This window comes from Protopterus annectens, chromosome 14.part0 (genome assembly GCF_019279795.1).
Source record: "Protopterus annectens isolate FY-2018-M chromosome 14.part0, PAN1.0, whole genome shotgun sequence".
Classification (NCBI taxonomy): Eukaryota; Metazoa; Chordata; order Ceratodontiformes; family Protopteridae; genus Protopterus; species Protopterus annectens.
This window is the reverse complement of record NC_056748.1, coordinates 160,308,184-160,327,271: the sequence shown is the minus strand read 5'-3', so window position 1 is coordinate 160,327,271 and position 19,088 is coordinate 160,308,184. Positions and strand designations below refer to the sequence as shown.

General features: G+C 39.8%; 1 protein-coding gene across 1 annotated transcript in view; it reads left to right on the top strand.

Moving 5' to 3' along the window:
* Positions 1 to 19,088, top strand: part of TDRD1 (tudor domain containing 1) — a 2,513,511-nt gene that overhangs the window by 221,237 nt on the left and 2,273,186 nt on the right. The window contains exon 4 of the mRNA XM_044055533.1: positions 16,968 to 17,075. Coding sequence (XP_043911468.1) covers positions 16,968 to 17,075 — 108 coding nt within the window. The remainder of the gene's footprint in view (positions 1 to 16,967; positions 17,076 to 19,088) is intronic.

Below are 19,088 nucleotides of genomic sequence, written 5' to 3'. Positions count from 1 at the left end.
CCTCGGCTAGGAGGGTTTTAGAACTTCAGGCGTTGTCTGTCAAGGTCCCATACATTCCATAAGGACAGGGTTTCTCTTCGCACCAATCCTTTTCTCCCAAAAGTAGCATCTGAGGTTAATATCAATCAAACTATCAATTTACCAGGTTTCTTTCCAAATTTTACAAACAAAATTGAATACAAGTTGCATTTGTTGGATGTTCATAGACAGTTATGGTTCTGTTTAACCAGGACCAAAACTTTTCGTAAATCTGACCAGTTGTTTGTGTCCTTTTTTAAACCTTTTTTGGGTAAAATTATTTTCAAGGTGACCATTGCCAGATGGATCTCTCTATGTATCCGTCAGATCTATAAGAATAAAGGTCTGTCCCCTCCGGGTCCGTTTAGAGCTCACTCGGCAAGGTTCATGGCTATTTCTGTGGCTTTTTGGTCGAGAGTATCCTTAGACTACATTTGTTCTGCTGCTACTTGGTCCTCATCACATACCTTTATTTCTCACTATAAATTGAATTTGATTTCTCGAAGGAATGCATCCTTTGGTTCCACGGTGCTGTGGAATATCCTTCCATGAGAGCCACCAGGTGTTTAGTAGCTATGGAATCTGTCTGACAGGTTGAAGATAAAATTAAGTAAACTACTTCAGATAAAGAAGTTATGTACTCATCGTAATGTTCCATCTGAGTAGTTCTATTTCATTTGTCTTCAATCGTCCCTTCTGCCTTCCCCCTGGCCTTATCATATGGACAGCACTCATAGCTGTGTTTTTTTTTTTTTGTGAGAGGTGTTTTGGATCAATTTGTTTAGTGTAGGGTTTAAGGTAGTGGTGGTGTATTATGGGTAGGGGGAGGAGCTTGGAGCTCAGAGCAGATGCTTGTGAAGTTGCTGGCTCAGATCCGTTACGGATCCGATACCTACAGGTTGAAGACAAATGAAGTAGAACTACTTAGATGGACACTAATGCACACAATTTTTCATTTAGAGTTATTGACATATGTTATGCTAGTCAGAGAGGGGGAGATAGGAATGATGACTTAGAAACCAAAGAATACAATTGGATTATTAGACTACAAGCAGAAAGTTGTCCAGGTATTAATTCTACTGTTTCTATTAAACCAGTTTTGAAAAAGATGCAGACGTGTTAAAAAATTATATCTGAGTATAAGACTACATAGCACTTGGCCATTTTTTAAATGTCTCTTTAAATATGTATATATAGTTAACTAATTATATAATTAGATAGTAATATTGGTTGGCTGTTATCATAATGTGATGTTAAATTTTATTTAAATAGTACTGCGTTTTACTATGGTTGTATCACACTGAAGGAGTCATCTGAAAGCTTTGTGTTTCAACTACCTTTTATTGGCATTTTATTAAACTTTTGGACGTAACTTGATCATTTTTCTTTCTGTTTGCTGTGGACTTTTGCTTAAACGGCAAGTATATTGCAGGTTTTTACTTCTTTTTGCTTTGTTCATCATGTACTTTCCCAAGGAGTTATAGAACCAGTTCTTCCTTCTCAGGTGAGTAAAGGGTTTTATTCAAGATGTTCCTAGTTGCAAAGAAAGAAAACGCTTGATCATTTTTGGATCTTTCTTTCCTAAACCTGTCTGTGGTAGTGCCCAATTCAAAATGATGTTAATTCTCACAGCCTGTTGCCTTCTCTTCCTTTTTCAAGTTTCCTGGTAATACTAGACTTAAAAGATGCTCATCTCAATCCTTCTCCTCCAAACTTCAGACATTTCTTAAGGCTGTGTGTGTCTGGATCACATTATCAGTTCTCTGCTTTACCCTTTTGTCCACTGCACCACAAGTGTTTACCAAGTGTCTAGCTCTAGTAGCAGCTCATTGAGGCTACAGGTTATCCCCATTTTTCCATATTTCACCACTTGCTTATGTTTTCAGAGTCTTGCACAGAATTTCAGGAATCTTTTTTTGGTGAGAGAGCTCTTGCACAAGCTGAGATTCTAAGTGACCATTCAAAAGTCTTATGACTTCCTCACACAGGATTGTGCTTCTGGGATGCCAACTAGCCACGTCAGTTCAAAGAGCATTTTTCTTCCACAGGAAAAAAATAGATCTTTATTTAGCTGTATAGCTAAGATTTTCCACTCAGACTTCGGTCACTGTAAGGGAATACCTTAGGATGTTGGGTCTCTTGCCATGTGATCCTCATGATAACCTGGTGAAGACTCCACATGAGAAAGATGCAGTTCATCTGAAATTTATTTTGTCCCAACATCTACAACCTTTATCTTTTCAGATCTCAGTACTGGGATCTATCAGAAGATAAATTATTTGGTGATGACAGATATCCTTAAAGGTCTCCCTTTCTTCCTCCATGCTCCATAGCAGTCAGTCACCACGGATGCTTCTGACTTTGCTTGGGGAGCAGTTTCAGGAGAAATAAAAGTGCAGGGTGTGTGGGACACCAAGGACAGACACAAGCACATAAATATCAAGGAGATGTTTGCCATGATCAAAGCACTCAGTTTTCTGAGCCACTTGGTTACAGGCAATACCACAGTGATGTGGTACATCAACAAGCAAGGGGGAAACCAGGTTGTACCCCCTTTGCAGACTAGCCATGTTCTCTTGGAATATAGTTTCACAGTGCAGTTTCAGCCTACAAGCATCCTAGTTTGTTAGAGCACAATTGTGTGGCATTCAAGGTGAGCAAGACCAGGGCAGACCTCACAACTGATCAGGGGTCTTTCAAGATTTGATCCATCTGTGGTGGCTGGGGGTCTTCAAGTTGACCTCTGTTAAGCGAGAAAGCAATCAACTGGAAATGTACTTTTCCAGGACTTTATGCAGGAAGGCCTGGAAGAGACGCATGCCTTTTTTTTTGCACAGGAATGTTCCTGTATGCCTTACCTGTAGTGTCCAGAGTTCTTATGAATATTCAGAAGGAATCCCTTAAGATAATCTTGGTGACATCCTTCTAGCCCAGGTGACAATGGTTCTCCCTTCTTTTGGAAATGGCCAGGGGCAATTACCACAAGTTTCCTAACAGAATGGATATACTCGCACAAGAACAGGGGTGTTTGATACATCCTGGCATCAGTCATCTTAATTTGACTGCCTGCATGGGAAGGGTCTTAATTCCCTTTAGGCACCTGTTTTCTGAGGATGTGCAGCAGATACTAATGTAGGTAAGAAAGCCTGCTACTAGAAAATCATATGGTAGCAAATGGAAAAGATTTTCTAGATGGTAACAGCAACATTACCAGCATGCAGTCAGCGCTAGTTGTTCTCTGGTTGTACAATATTTGTGAGTTACTGTCCTATAGTATTTCTTATTCCTCTGTCAAGGTTCATTTATTGACCATTTAAGCATGTCTGTCTATTGATCCTCCTCTTTTCAAGGCAGTCGCATGTCAACATTTTCTTAAAAAGGGTTTTGTATAAAAGATGTATCCAAGTAAACCGGTAGCTCCTCCTTGGGATCTTACTTGTGTGTTAGAGTCTCTAACACTTGCTCCATTTGAAACTGCTGGAAAACAATTTTACTTATTGATTTGACCTTTGGAAATAGGGCATCTGAGTTGCAAGCTCTTATGGTGAGTCAGCCCTACCTCATTTTGCACAAGGACAGGGTTTTTTTGTGAACGAATTCTTCTTTTATGCCTAAAGTTGTAACTGAGTTTACTTTAAGCCAGACTATCCTTATACCCATTTTCTTTCCTGAACCTAAAAATGAGGGAGAACGGTTAATCCTTACCTTTAATGTCCATAGACAACTCTGCTACTATTTTGACAGAACTACATTTTTAGGTCTTCTGATCAGTTAATTTTTTCTGAGGGTAAGAAGGGGACAACCTGTGTCAAGAGTATTTCTAAGTGGTTGTCTGAGGCTATTACCTTTTGTTATAGTCACCATGACAAGTCTGTTCCAGGCAGGGTCAAAGCCCATTGTGTAAGGACCTTGACTTCTGTAGGTTTTGGAAACAGTGTGATTTTAGATGTATTCTAGTAGGTTCTCCTTTGTTGTCAGTACATGTTGTTAGAAAGCACTGTAAGCTGGATTACTTCTCTAGGTCTACATCATGCTTTTCTAGTACCATTCTCTAGCCACTCCTGCACCCTTCACCTTCCAGCTCCTAAAAGTGGTTAGCTGTCGTAATCTACTCCTATAGCTTGATATTAGGAGCATAGTACAATTGTGTAAGTAAACTTAAAGTAGTTGACGTTCGAATGATCATTACTACAGTAGCTGATCCTCCTTCCATTCTCCCCTTACGTTTTGATGTGTTTTTATGCCAGGGTGTGGAGATGTATATTTTTCTACTTCTGCCTTTCTCTTCTCAGGGCTTAGCTTCCCTCTCTCTGCTGGCAGGAAAGCTCTGAAGGGCTTTGCACCCAAACTTGTATTTTAGTCAGTGCAGCTTGAGCTATTCATAGTTTGGTTGTGTTGAAGGTGCCCTGCAGCTTTGGAAGCTGTCTGGCTGCTATATCCTTGACAGGATGTGTAACCCATTTAGAGTAGGCTGCTGCAGCAGTGATAATTTGAACATCTACTGTTATGGTAAGTTCAACTTGTACAACTGTACTTCTGTCATTCATTAGGCATGAAGCATGTTTGAAGGCTACAGTTAAACAGCAATTCCAGAAAACCTGATTGGTCATGTTTCATGCTATTTAGAAGGCATCCTGGGAAATTGCCCAGACCCACCAAAGCATGATATTCTTGGTCTTGGAGGGAACATTTAAGGAACTGTTCTCTGCTGTTTGTAGGAGTTGTTATATTTGACTATATTTCCCGAGGGACGGTTGAGGGGGAGATGTGAAAAGTTAGTACTGAATTTCTAACACTAAAAAACAGTTACTGGTAAAACAAGAAAGCAAACCAGTATCGTGTAAGGTCCCGTTTATTGAAACTGGTCGAAAACAAACAAATGAACAAAAATACTAAGTGCTTTTATCCATAACCATTCTGGGAATCTTCAGAGTATAAATTAATTAAAAAATTCATCCTTAAATATACTAAAAACGCAGCGCCCTAGTGTTAAAACCAATGAACAACTTCAACCAATCATGTATGCTAATTTCAAGTACCAAACATAAATTAAGATAAAGTAGCTGAATCTAAAGAAACTCATACAAACTAGTGACAACAACCACAGTGGAATGTGTTGAACATTATCAATGAACAATGTTATCTGACTAATAGTGTGTCATTATAAATCTAAATATACATTTCTACCCATACAGTGTTTAAACATTAAATACCAATACTTTAAAAACATATGTGATAAACACTGTGTCTTTAAAATGTTGGATTTTAGTTGACTGCCAATGCTGAAACCTAAATGCATTGTAAAAAAACTAATTCCTTGTAAAATTGATATCCAATTTATTAAATGCAATGTGATTTGTGTTTCAGTATACTAGAAATGGAAATATAATCCTTTATTCCAGGTGAATTGGAAGCATCCAGTCTCAGTTGCCACAAACATTCCTTTGCTTCCAATAAGTTCTTATCATTGCCTCCTTTAGTGTTATTGGGAATTCTGTCAATCGAAAAAATATAAATCTTTTGAAATTGGTACATTTTTGGCTGTGAAGATGTAATGAACTCAAGTTTTTTTTATTTTTAATGTCCCATGTGAAGTTGTTCTATCTCGCAGTTTTGTTCTTGCACGTGGGTTCGGAGCCGATCCCTCGGCTCCGAGTCGGCCGCTTTTCAAGCTCAAACTCTCAGAGAAGCTCGAGATCCAGTATATATCCCATGATGCTCTACTGTAAACCCCAGATCTAGTTTGCCACTGCAACGGATCTACAGCTCATCGGAGGAAGCTCGGGTCAGTGTTTAATATTTTTTTTCAATATTTAGGAATATTTAGGAATACCTTCTTCATATTTCTTATTTAGCTAGAGTTGTACTAATTAATAGTTTTATTAGACTTAGAGTGTAGTTTGATTAGTGTTACTTAGATTAGATATTTAGTGTGTTTTTTTTCTTGTGTTCTAAAATCCGTAACCTAAGTTTTCTGATGGTCTTCCCGACGTAAAAAGTGGGACAGCTTGTACATGTTGCAATATATACAACCATCTTGGTATTGCAATTGCAATAACCAGGGCATCTGATGGTTCTCCTGTAGTTCTGTACTGCTACATAGGGTCTGTCATTTATAAATTTACAAGTGCTGCATAGACCACATTTGCTCATTTTGGACATTTTGTGAATATTAACATTGGTGTCCATCTCCATTAATTCTTTCAAATTCATACCCCTACCATATATCTCCAGGTAACAACCGATAATATCTGTGAGTTCAGCTTTGTTCCTAAAAACACTAAGCCATGTTTCATGTACTATATTTAATTTTTGATGCTGTTTCATTAAATGCGAGTACTAGAGCATCTTTTTCCTTTCTCTCTTTGTTTTTTGGTATTTCAGTGTCCATTCCATATATGAGTATGGGCTTATATATAGTGTTTCTTTTTGCCATCACCTCATTCCTAATGTTACTCAATATATCAAGGGGATATCCTCTATCACAAAACATATTTATTAGTTTCCCCATTTCCTCCTGAAATACTCTGTCGTCACTCAGTAATCTAGATAATCTAACCATCTGCCCTTTCACTAGGTTCTTCTTTTGGAAATGGGGGTGGCAGCTCTCGTAGTGTAAGAATGAGTTTGAGTAAGTCTTCTTACGGAATATACTGGACTCAAGTCTGTCCTCTTCCTTATAAAATAGTATATCGAGGTAATCACACCTTTTGTCGTGACTCCTACTTGTAAATTTTAAAAAAGTGGTGGTTGTACCCAAAAACTCAACAAATTCCTGAATTTCTTCTCTGTTACCCTTCCAAAAAAATGAGAATATTTTCCAAATAGCGTAAATAAAGTGCTATTTTGGACAAAAAAACAGAATAAAAAATAAACTGTGTTTCCCAATATGCTAAAACTAAATTGGCGTATATGGGTGCACATCTGGCACCCATAGTTACTCCTGTACTCTGTAGTATTCACCTTCAAATAAAATGTAATTATTAAATAATACCATTTCTGTAAGTTCCACAATTAATTTACGCTTTACTGTGTGCATATTTCCAAATTTAAATAAACAGGCTTCAAACATTTCTAATCCCAAAGCATGTGGTATGACCGAGAACAAGTTAATTACATCTATTGTGACAATAATTGTATTGATATTAATGTCTGTTTTATGTTGCCTAACAACATCAAGGCAGTGCCAAGAATCTTTTAGAATGTGAGGTAACTGGTTCAGAATATTTTTACAATGAAAATCCACATATGAGGCCATAGCCTCCGTTTTGGAACCTTTAGCTGAAACTATAGTCTAAAAGGTGGATTATTGACATCTTTGTGGATTTTCGGAATGCCAAAGATGGATGGTGTTATAGGTAACTCAACCATGAGATAGTCATATTCATCTTTGTTCAGTGACCCATCCAGTAATTCATGCAACTGCCAATCCAATTTAGTGTAGGCCCTATAGATCTCAAACCTGGAAACCTTCTCATATGTATCATTGTCACTTAACATAAAGGCCATTTTACTCTGATAGTCTGTGTTGGACATAACCACAACCCCGCCACCTTTGTCGGGTTTCATTAACCTATATTTGTCTGCGGAAATTAATTCCTTCAAACAGAATCTTTCACTGGTGGTCAGGTTGTCCTGCAATACTGTTTTTCCCCTGACACATCTGCATATTTGTGTTTTGCATAGCACTTCAAATAAGTGTACCACGGGGTTTTGTGGGAGTGTAAAGGTACTGGTTCTTTTCAATACTAATAAACCTTCCCCTGTATTGGGGCTGACATTGTTAGCAAAAAAAAATGTTCAAATTGAGCAGTCTAACATACAATCTAAAATTAATTAAAATTTTCCCCTGTATCATACTTGAAATTAGGGATAAAGGTAAAACCTTTTTTAAACAGTGTGACATAGTTCGGTGATCACTCATTTTCAGTGTAGTTGTATATTGTGAAACCTCCGTTTTGTATTGTGTCCAGAAATATGTTAAAGGAACCATTGTCTGTCATAGTGTAAATGTTCCCCAGTGGAATTCAAATCCAATTGCCTTGGCACATCTACTTGGGTTCCTACATGAGTCACCGCTAATGTTATTGAGATGCCCATCAAACTCGTAATTTAATTGTCTGTTGTGTTGAGCTGATGTGTGTGTGTGTGGTTGTATGGTTTGTTTGGTGGAACAGACGTCCCCCTGGACCGTCGTGATAGTCCTGCTGATATTGTTGACCCTGGTATCAGTCCCGTATTCTTTCGGATTGCCTGAGGGCGGTTCTAAAAAAAAAAAAACCTGTTCGCCTCTCTGTTAAAGGCCCTGTTGTGGGTTGTAATAGGTTCCATCATTGTAGCCTCTACTGAGGGTGTAATGTTGTGACCTGATCTTTCTCACCTCCAATTGCCTTCTTGTTTTATTAGCTCTTAAGTGTGTATAAGCTCTTTTTTCAGCGTATTCACTGCTATCCCTCAGGAGCTTATTGTTTTTAATTTCAAGCCACTTGTTGACAAAATTGTCAATATCTCTCAAAATATTATCAGAACAGAATTTGTTAAATTTAAATAGGTCGTTAGTAATGCTGCTATTTAAGGCTACAAGCTGTTCTTTTAATCCAACTAGTTTAACATTATTGTTACGTACAATCAGCCTCTTTAGGTCCATACCTGTGCGATCAAACAAAGTTGTCAAGTCATCGTAAAACTTGTTTCCTCCTTCAAATCCTATCGGAAGTTAAAAAATCCTTAATCCCTTAGGTACCCGTTGCAGCTCGATGGATCTCTCCAAGAATTTGTTGTCCATTTGTAGCAATATGAAATGCTGAATTTGTCTGCCAGTAGGATTGCTATATGTTCTGGCTTAGTAGAGGTGGGTTCGTTAACAATGGCCTGTGCTTGACGTTATGTATTGCATTTTGAGATTACAGATATAGCGAAAGAAATGCTTTGTGGTTGTCCTCTGCCTGCTAGGCCAAATTTACTTCAAATTGGGCATTGGTAGACTTTATTTTTCCAATGAATTTATTTAGTTTTTGAAAGTGCTTTTATCCTGTCTGGTGCTACACCTGCTAATTTTTGCCAGGTGTTTTTTTTTTTTTTGGTCCTCCTGCTGTAGAACTTGTTGATTTGATTTCATTAAGGTGGCTTGTTTTTTTTTTTTTTTTTGAGTTAGTGTTATATTTATTCCTGGTGGGTACAGCTGCCTGTATACAGTTATTAACATGCTTGTACAGGGTTTCTGTTATCAGGGTTTGCCAGTTTATCACGTATTAGTAGGAGGCTAGTCTTGAATTGTTTCTGAACATTCCAGAGTTTGCTGAGTTTCTAGGTTTTATTTTTACTTCAGAAGAGACTATTTTGTGGTCTGTTACCAGAGAGGGCAGTACAATATGGTTTGTGCAGCACTTACTTGTATTAGTGAGGATTGGATACAGTATGGTTGCTCCCCTGATTGGTGCATTGGCAGTCTTGTCCAGGGAGATTGTGTTTACAAAATCCAGGGGTGTCTGTTCCTGCATGTTTGTTGTCTTGTATGATTCCCAGTTATTAGTATGGTGATTGTAGTCTCCCATGAGTATAGTATTAGGTTGGATGGTGAGAGTTTCCAGTAAGGAGGGGGGAACTATAGCTTTCATGAAAGTGGTATCGGATTTTGCCTATGGTGTTTTATGTGTGGAGAAGCTCAGGTGCATCATCCTGTTTGAAACATCCCTTGAGGTATATTTATTTTTGATGTAAATCTAGACACCTCAACCTTTGGGCATTATAGACTTGCACTGCTGGCATGCTCTCCATGGCTCTAATCCATGTCTGACTGCACAGACATCCGCGTTCTGTCGGGTGAGGAGAGTTTGTTGGGAGTGGAGTTTGTTTAGACTCCTAGGATTGAGCAGTAACACTATTAGATTTCCTTGGTTGTGATTTGCTATGTTGAAAGTACTTTGTTTGGCATTGCCTACAAAAGGCACTATGGGGAAGGGCAATGTTTTAGATAATATTTGAAAGCCTAGCAGAGAGAGGTGCAGACCATCCCTGGCAAAGCAGCGGGGTCTATTCACAAGCTCCTTCCATGCTAACAAATATTGCACCCCCTTAGAATGACTGAAGAAACTGAGCCATTTATTAAAATTGGTCATAGTCTGTTCATATTGTGGCATCATCTGTGGAAAAGGTAAAATGTCGCTAAATGGTAGGCTCATACCAGTGTGAGATATATGTTCCATGATCTGTACAATGTTCCTCTTCGTATAGTCTAAAGAGGTGCACCTTAGATCATTTACACCCACATTGGCTTTGAAGAAGTCATATTGTTACTTCTGATCCAGTGACCTGTGTACTTAATATGCCATATCCTGGCCCCCTGATAAACAACTGACTGACTTTTTCTATACTCAGCCTGGCGAGAGGGACATCAGTGTTGACGTAAAGTGGGATATGCTTTACAGTTCACCTATAAGTTTAACAAATGCCAACAAATGTCCAGTCATTTTTAGCCTTGTTTCTTGTAAAGCCATATTTCACAAATGTAATTTCAGAATTACAAGCACTCTTGTGTAAACCTCCATACTTAGTTCTCCAGAAGCATCAGGTCTCACTCCAAGCTAATCCATCCTTCATCCCAAAGGTGGCATCCATAACTCTCATAAATCAATCCATAGAGTTACCTGTTTTTCTTCCTAAGTTTTTGAATGCAGGGGAATATATTCTACACATGCTAGATGTGCATTGTCAACTTAGATTCTGTCTGCACTGTACTAAAAATTAGAAAATCTTAACTTTTTATTGCCTTCTCTAATTCTAGGCTTGGAGAAGCTGTTACCAAAGGTTCTCTGTCCAGGTGGTTATCGAGTTGTCTCTCCTTTGTCAGTGCATGGCTGGGTTTAGAGTTACAGTCCATACCTAAGGCCCATTCAGCCTGAGCAGTGGCTAACTCAATAGCCTTTTCTAAGAGACTACCTGTTGATGTCTGTGCTGTAATGACCTGGTCCACTGTGCTACCTTTGTATCTCATTATAAGCTGGATGTACAATCCAGATCTCTCTTCTTTTGGCTCCACCATCCTCGGGAATGTCCATCATTGATACCACCTTGAAAGATGGCTTAGGATTCTGTCCCATATGTTGAATCAGATGAAAATAGACAACATTGGATATGAAAGTTATTTACTAATCATAATGATAGATCCATGTTAACTGATTTTCGTCTGGTTCAGCTTCCTGTCCCCTTTCCAAATTACCGAATTGTGTATAGATAGCTTTGAGATGATCGAGTGACCTGTACTTTACACCCTGTCTCTGACCACTGTTGGCAACCTATACTATCACATTGTTAATCATCTTGCTCCATCCATTTCCTACATTTACAGATTACCTTTTCAAACTATGTATACATATTTCTATATGAAGCATACTCAATCTGAGTTGGAGTACAGTACAAGGAATTATGGACAGAGGAGGAGTCAGAGCCGTGGAACAATGAATACTTCTAATTCGTTGTAGGTCGGATCTGACAATCCCATATGTTGAACTAGATGAAAATCAGTCAACATGGATCTCTCTCATTATGGTAAGTACATAACTTTCATTTTTACTTTATAGGGTTAAAGAAAATGTTTCAACTGCTTTTTACTGTTTTTTTTTTCCTTCTAGAAAAAGGTTACATTTTTACTGTTTTACCTGATACTGCTACTAAGCTTCTCCGGGGAACAATTTTTGGCTTGATCATGGAACCATTTGTTGGACCTTCTTCCAGCCACACACACACAAAAAAGCTCCCAAAAGATTAAATAACTGTTGTCACTACTGCTGACTGGGTGCTAGTATCAGCCACAGGTGGGTGACCTTGCTATGGGAAACGTGTTTCCTCAGACAACTCATATTTTTCTTTGAATTCTTCTGGTGTAGTCCATACATGCTGTTAAAGTGTCCCACAGTGTTTTTAAAATTGCAACTCTTTCTGTATTTTATGTCTGGTGTATACATAATATACAGAAGGGGGTGTAATTTTAAAAACAGAACATCCACACGAGTAACAGAATTCCTCATGTCTAAATGTGGATGCTGTTCCATCTGCCCATACATTTGATGGGTGAGCAGTTTGTTATAAAGAACTTTACATTTTATGTAAAAGGAGCATTTAACTGTCTGACTGGAGGGGGGGGGGGTAGTATGCGCTGCACTCTGTCAACACTGCCCAGTTTCCTACATAGGCCAAACTGAGCGGACCTTCAAAGAAAGAATTGCTGAACATCTATACGAAATTACAAAAAGGAAAACAAACAATGCCATAGCCAAACACTTAATCAAATGGCCAGATCACCTTTTTTAAATTTCCAGTTATGGAAAAGGTAACCCCTAGTGAACGTGGTGGCCCGTGGCAATTTAAGTTGGAAGAAACGTGAGTTATATTGGCAGTTCACACTTATTGCAAGTTCTTGGCTAGGGATTAATGACCAGATTTTTATTAGCTGTCTTTTAAAACTAAGAGCTTTAGAAAGGTATTGCTACCTTTATCAGACAGATTTCCTCAGTATAGCATTTGCTGTTTAATGATTGCTCTTAATTAAAACTATTATTGTTTGGTAAAAGAATGTTTTACAGGTCGATGTATTCCAATATTCAGCTTTTGATTTTTGTTTACTCCAATTTTGAACTTATTGATAGTTGCCTTAATGCACGATTTGTTCATGGGATTTGGCTGTCATATGATTTAAAGCTGATCACATGATTTTAAAAGTTTTTTGGCCGTCACATGATTTTAAATGTTTTTGGCTGTCACATGATTTTTAAAAAGTTGTCACATGACCTTTCAGAATTAGTGTGTGTGTTCAGTTCACTTTATCTGAAGAAGTTTTAGTATAAAATAAAACAAAAGCGCTAATATGTGTTAAGTTGTTGAGCTGGATGTGTCGGAATCTCTGTGGACTTGCGTGTTTTCTTTTTTTTTTTTTTTTAAATCTTTGTGCCATTTCTTAGAATGTGGTGATATTCTTTGCGGTAGCTGTTGCTGGCACTACTGCGTCTATTTCTTCACAAATTCCTGTCAAAAAGAGACCGAAAACTAAACCTTTTTTTGCTTTACCAGTTACTCTGGACAAGAGTATTTAATTGGTTTTGGCTCAGGGTAAGGTAGTTTTAAAAAAAAGAAAAAGGGACTCCACATACCCTGAAGAGGCTGAAAAAATGTAATCTGTACATGATTGTGAAGGGAGAAACTTTTTTTGTTTAGCTTTTTACTTTTCTGGGTTTCTGTTTTAGATTCTGAAGAATATGTGGTATCTGATTCTTCCTGTGAGTGATTCTGCCCTTTCAGGATGAACTTATGATCTGATGTTGCCTTTTCTCCATTTCAACCTGTGGTTTACTGGATCGAAAGCCAGCACCCTCAGAATCTTCCGTCTTCGAGCTCCATCTCCCCACATCCCATTTGTCACCATTGCCAACAGACATGGTCCATTGAGCTCCTTCATGATGACTCTGAAGTTTCAGTAATATTATTAGTTCTTGCCTCAAAGGCATTGTTATACTTGGAGGTACTTGCGTATTATCGCAACCAGATTTTTAACGGCAAAAAACGGTTGCTTAATGATCATGACATATGGTCATTAATGTTGTACAAATGTTGTTGTTTACATTATACTACTTTTTGTGGGTAAGACCTTACGTTTGTATGGTGCTGGACTTTTCATTATAAATAATTTCATGTCATTTCACTATCACTTGCTGAGGATTGCCAGTGCTGCAACTATTTGATTGGCTCACAAAATTAGAAACAAGTCTGACTGTCAAATAAATAGTTTGCTTTTTTTGTTCTTTTCCATTTTTGGGGGGGGGGGGGTTATTTCACATTTATGCAATAGGTATTGGAAAGGGGTAGGTAGTGATGCATCATTTGTCGAAACAGAATATTTCTTGCTTTATCTCTGTTTATGGAAAGGCTTTTAGTATGCAGCCATAGCATTTTGACAGCATGTGAAAAAGGAATGCTTTCAGGATTGTAATGAATATTTTCCTTAACTTACACAGTAGAAATGGTTTATGGGATTTCAAAACCCTAGCCATACTGCATCACCTGCAAGGCTTGGATTACTACGAGTACATTGTTCTATGTTACTATACTGTTGAACTGGCTAAACTGGACCCAGTGCTTCTTGATCTGTATGAAAAGTGCACCCCTGCATTCTATTACTACCAAATTAAAACAGTTTGCATTGCGGCACACTTTGGCCATGCAACCTGCTGTGGAGCAGTGAAACAGATCCACGCCTTTGCAGCATATTAAGCTTATTTAACATTTTAGTAATAAAACAACCATATTTCATGATCGTTAAGCAACCAGTATTGCCGTTAAAAATCTGGTTGCGATAATACGCAAGTACCTACTTGGATAACTTTAGTTAGCCTTCTTTAGCTTGGATAGCTTTAGAAGCTTTTATAAAATTGTAAATCCTTCCATCGACTTTGCCGCCCTTTTTCTCATCTCCCTGTTCAAAAACAAGTATTTGTTCCTTTTTTCTCATTATTGTGATTGTATTGATGGTTATTTGCTGCCCCTTTATTGATGTAGACATTTATTTAGTGTCTGTCTTGGTGGACATAGTAAAACTTGCTTTGGCATTCAAAAAGTGTGTGTTGGGTGGGCACAGACTGCTCCCATAAGACACACACGCTTGTCAAATGTGACAACTGTTATGGTACGGTGGACTTAGATGTGGAAAGAAAAGCATGTTCTGCCTTTGGCTGTAGAACCTTAGCTGATTAGAAGGGTTAAAATGGTTCTTAAGAGCTTTCTTCTTCTTTCAGCTGCTACTGTGTCCATCTCTGTCTCCTTCCCCATTCCAGTGTGTCAGGACAAAAAATGTTAGATGATGAGAGAGACACAAAACAAGGGTAAATCTTCAAAAGGCAATGCAAGAAGTAGAGAAAGAGACCAATGCAAACATTCCTCCTGTTTGACATAGACCCAGCCCCATTCCTAGATTTACCGGTAATTGATTTTTCTCTGGCAAAAGGCATGCTTTTGTTGCCCCTTCAGTACTTAACACCAGAAGTTACGCTTCTTGGTTTAGATTCATTTTAACTCCCCTACCCTTAGTTGTCCCAGTCCCTTCCTGTGTCAGTAGCTTCTCCTTCCACCTCGGACAGGATACATTTTCTTTTCCATCCTATTACTCTGACCTCCTGCTGTTCTGATCTTAGCCTCTACTTTCTGGTTCTGATGCTTGGTTCAGCCTGTCCAGAAGTTATTGAAGCTGACATCCATAGCTTCTTCAAGGTCTGCCAGGTTAGTCAGGAGCCTTTGTAGTTTGTATCTGGAGTAATTGATGTGTTCTTCCCTACAAGCCCAGATTTACCTATGGATCGGCCCCCTACACTTAATTTCCAAGGTCCAAGACTATGGTGCCTTTGGCTGTAACCTTTCCATTTCCTCAGTGTGCCCACCCATTGATTTTCTTGACGCTGGCATTTGCTACAGCTGAGTGCTGCTCAGAGCTGAAGCATGGGGACTGACACCCTATGGTGGGGTTATACTCTTAAGAGTGCTGGAGTCCTCCCATCCTTGAGGTGCTTCATGTTCAAACAATTATCTCTATAATCTTGATGTCTGATTAGAGTTGATGCCATACACCAGTCTCTTCATTTGATCTTTGGATTGGAGGGAAACCAGGTCAAGCTGTCTGACCTTTGTCTGCTTTTGCTGTTGTGCAGGGGAGTCCTTTCTGCTCTGAAACTGGTGCCTCTAGCCAGGACTGATCTGTCTGCATCTCTTCCTCCATCTGTTTCCTCCAGTACTCATTAGTTAGCTCTGGGATAGCCAACACAATTTAGGCCTCTAGAACACCCTTCATTATGTGGCCCACTGCATCTTCTGTATCCCCTCCCAGTTCTGTCTGAAGGAAAAGTAACTCTCCCCTTAAAGCACTTCTTTTGGCAGTTTACTAGAATTGATGAAACTTCACTTGGACTTGGCACCGAGGCCCACCTCTCATGAGGAGTCTTTATCTCTCGAAGCCTCCTTGAAAAGACTCCCTTTGTCCACCCCCCAAACAGGGAGTCCTCGGCATTGGACAGTCTTATAACCACAACTAGACCAAAGTCACCTTTGCTTTACATGTGCTGAATTTCCTTCATTTGACAAGGCTTCAAAGCGACTTTATTTTGGAGATGTCAAATTGTGAAGACACAGCAGCGTTGGGATTTTCAAAAGGCCCTAGAGGCCATGATGCAGTCAGTTACTTAAGTGTCAAGCTTCTAATGCTACTGATGCTATGGCCTGCACTGCAGGCACTGGAAGTACAATGAGCCACCATGCCTGGATGTACTTGTGTAGCTTTGTGGACTGTTTCACTTTGCTTATCATAATCGCCCCATTTGATGGATCCTTTGTCTGGTCCAAAGATCAAAAATGCTCTGTCCAGGAGTGAACAAGATGGAGTGACCTTCTCTGCTGTTATGGTTTGCTTTTCCACCCTTCAGAGGTCCTTGTCTAGGAACTATGATATGGGGGTGGGGCAACTTTTCCTTCATAAATCACAGCAGTGTTTTCAGGATGCCCCTAGTGACAGTTCTCCTGAGCAGGAAGATAACTTTAATGGATGCCACCCAAGGGTTAGAAGTTGACTGCAAAATCTGGGCTTTGCTGTCCCTTCCCTGGTAGGTCCTTCAAGTGCTTTATTTGCCATTTGCTTTGTACTTTCTTGTTTTACAGCCTGTATATCTTTAAACAGGGTTAGTATTATTGGCCTTCATTACGTCAACATTTACATTAACGTGATTCAGGAGGGACTGAGGCTAGCCTCCATGTACTTGGAGATTAGCAAAACTTGGTGAATGACTTCTCAAAAAGTTTTGTTTTTTGAGTTTGCACGCAATAAACTATTCACTCTACATAAAAAATGAAGTGTGTGCTGAAAGTAATTCAAAGCCTATTTGTATTTATTTTTATTTTTTATTTTTTTTTTTTTACAGGCTCATGTTCCTATAAACAGTACCATAAAAAATGCTTCTGATGTTAAGGCTAGAGTTAGACTTTCTGACTTGAAGTACTTCGAGTTAAAGAGAGGACAGCAGGTCCAGGTATGTCTGCATTTATTATTTTCATTTTGTCTGGATGAGCTTGTAGAAAATTGGTGTAGAAACCTATGAACCAATGTTTTCTTCCATTTAGTTTCAACCTGTGGTTATCTGATCCAACTTGGATGCAAAGCCAGTCATATTTAAAATGTTCAGACCCAGAGCTCTACCTCCTATACACATAAAGCCCCCTACTGTTGCATCCTCTCCTTAGATCTTGTTTGCTGCCTTTGTGTTAGGATCATGGTCATCTGGTATCCTTCAGCTAGTGTGATGTCCTTCAAGGATGCATCTGCAGTCCTTACAAATGGGTTGTCCTGTCGTCAGGCAGCCCTTCGGTCGGCCGGATTCCAAAGTCTGGGTCTGGCCTCGGCTGATGTCGCACTTCACCCGACGTCATAGCTGCAGTTATTCGGGTATAAAGGTATCAGCTGACGCCATCTTCCTCAGTCTTTCTTGCCGCGTGGCGCCCGAAGCAGAAGCTGTTCGCAAGTGCCGGTCTGTCAGAACCAGAGATTACTACTACCGAAGACTTCAAAAAAGCTACCGAAGACTTCAAAAAAGCTAAGTACCCCGTTGGGGACTCTTTCTTGCCTCAGCCGATGTCAGAAAAAGTGAATAACTGTTTAACTTGTGGGAAACAAATACCTCATAAAGATTTCCACTCTTACTGCTTACCTTGTCTAGGCCCAGACCACGACATAGCAGCTTGTCTAGCCTGTGCTTCTTTCAACCGGCGGACGCTTAGACGCCGGTCGGAATTTGCTGAGGAGTTTTTCGGCTCCGTTTTTGCTTACATTATGCCGTCGGATCCTCCGACTACGCAAATTTCTAAAAAGCGCAAGGAAAAGGACCAACACTCGCGGTCCGCGGTTTCGGCCGAAACCGCGGTTAAGCCAACCGCGAGTGTCTCGGTTTCGGCTGAAACCGAGTCCACGGTTCTTCCTTCGGCTGAAAGCGTTCCTCCTACCGAGGCCTCATCCAGCATGGTGGAATCTGCTTCTGAGATACCACCCGCTCTTGCAGGTTCACAGGATTTATCTGATACTATACCCTTGGATATTTCTACCCCTGCACGTGGAGCTGCTAGGCCACCTGCATCCATGTAGATTAAGGCCTTTGCCAGGGCTAAAGCAGCAAAATCTACCAAAACTGTGCCTGCTAAGACCCCCTCTCACAGGCTTAGCTCTAGTTCACAAATGCTTAGTCTTGCAGAGGATCTCATTTCTTTGATCCGGGGATCCCAACCTCACCCAGACAGGGCCTCTCACCCACCTCCAGAGAAGAGGCCTAGAGCAGAGCCCCCTGAGCCAGTTTCTACAGATGACTCCTCTGATGAATCGGATAATTCTAACCCTCCAGTGGGCCCTTTTTCTCCTTATGAGGACTCTGATGCAGAAGAGTCCATTCCTTCTGCCTCTCCGCCTGAGGAATTTTCCTTTGGGGAAACCTTGCATGCTATGAGGGAACAATTTCAATGGCAGGGCCAGGATTTTACAGACTCTAGGAAAAGGCTTAGAACCTTTCTGCATTTGCCACAGCATAGGCCTTTAGCCATTCCTCCAGTACTTACTGTTGTGGATGATGCATTTAATGATGCTTGTACTGCTCCTGATTTTCTTCCTCCGGCCCCTGCTAAGCCCGATAGATACTACAGGGTTCCGGACACACATTATCATTTGTATAAGGCTCCTCTTGCAGGTCCCGAAACTATCTCCCAGGGACCCAAGGCTGTAGCAGCTACCCTTGCCAAAAACCCCCTCCCCTCTGAAAGGGAATCTAGGGCCTTAGAGAGATGGGGTAAAAAAGTTTACACTTCTGCTACTCTTTCAGCTAGAGCCTTGAACTGTCAAATTCCTGATACTGAATCATGTGGAATTATGTTAGATCAGTTAACTAAAAATCTGTCCTCTGATGAACCATTAGACAAAAAATCTGTTCAGGAAATGGTACATAACATTCAGCAGGTCAGTAATCATTCTTTAAAATGCGGCTATGATGCACTGGAGGCTTCCT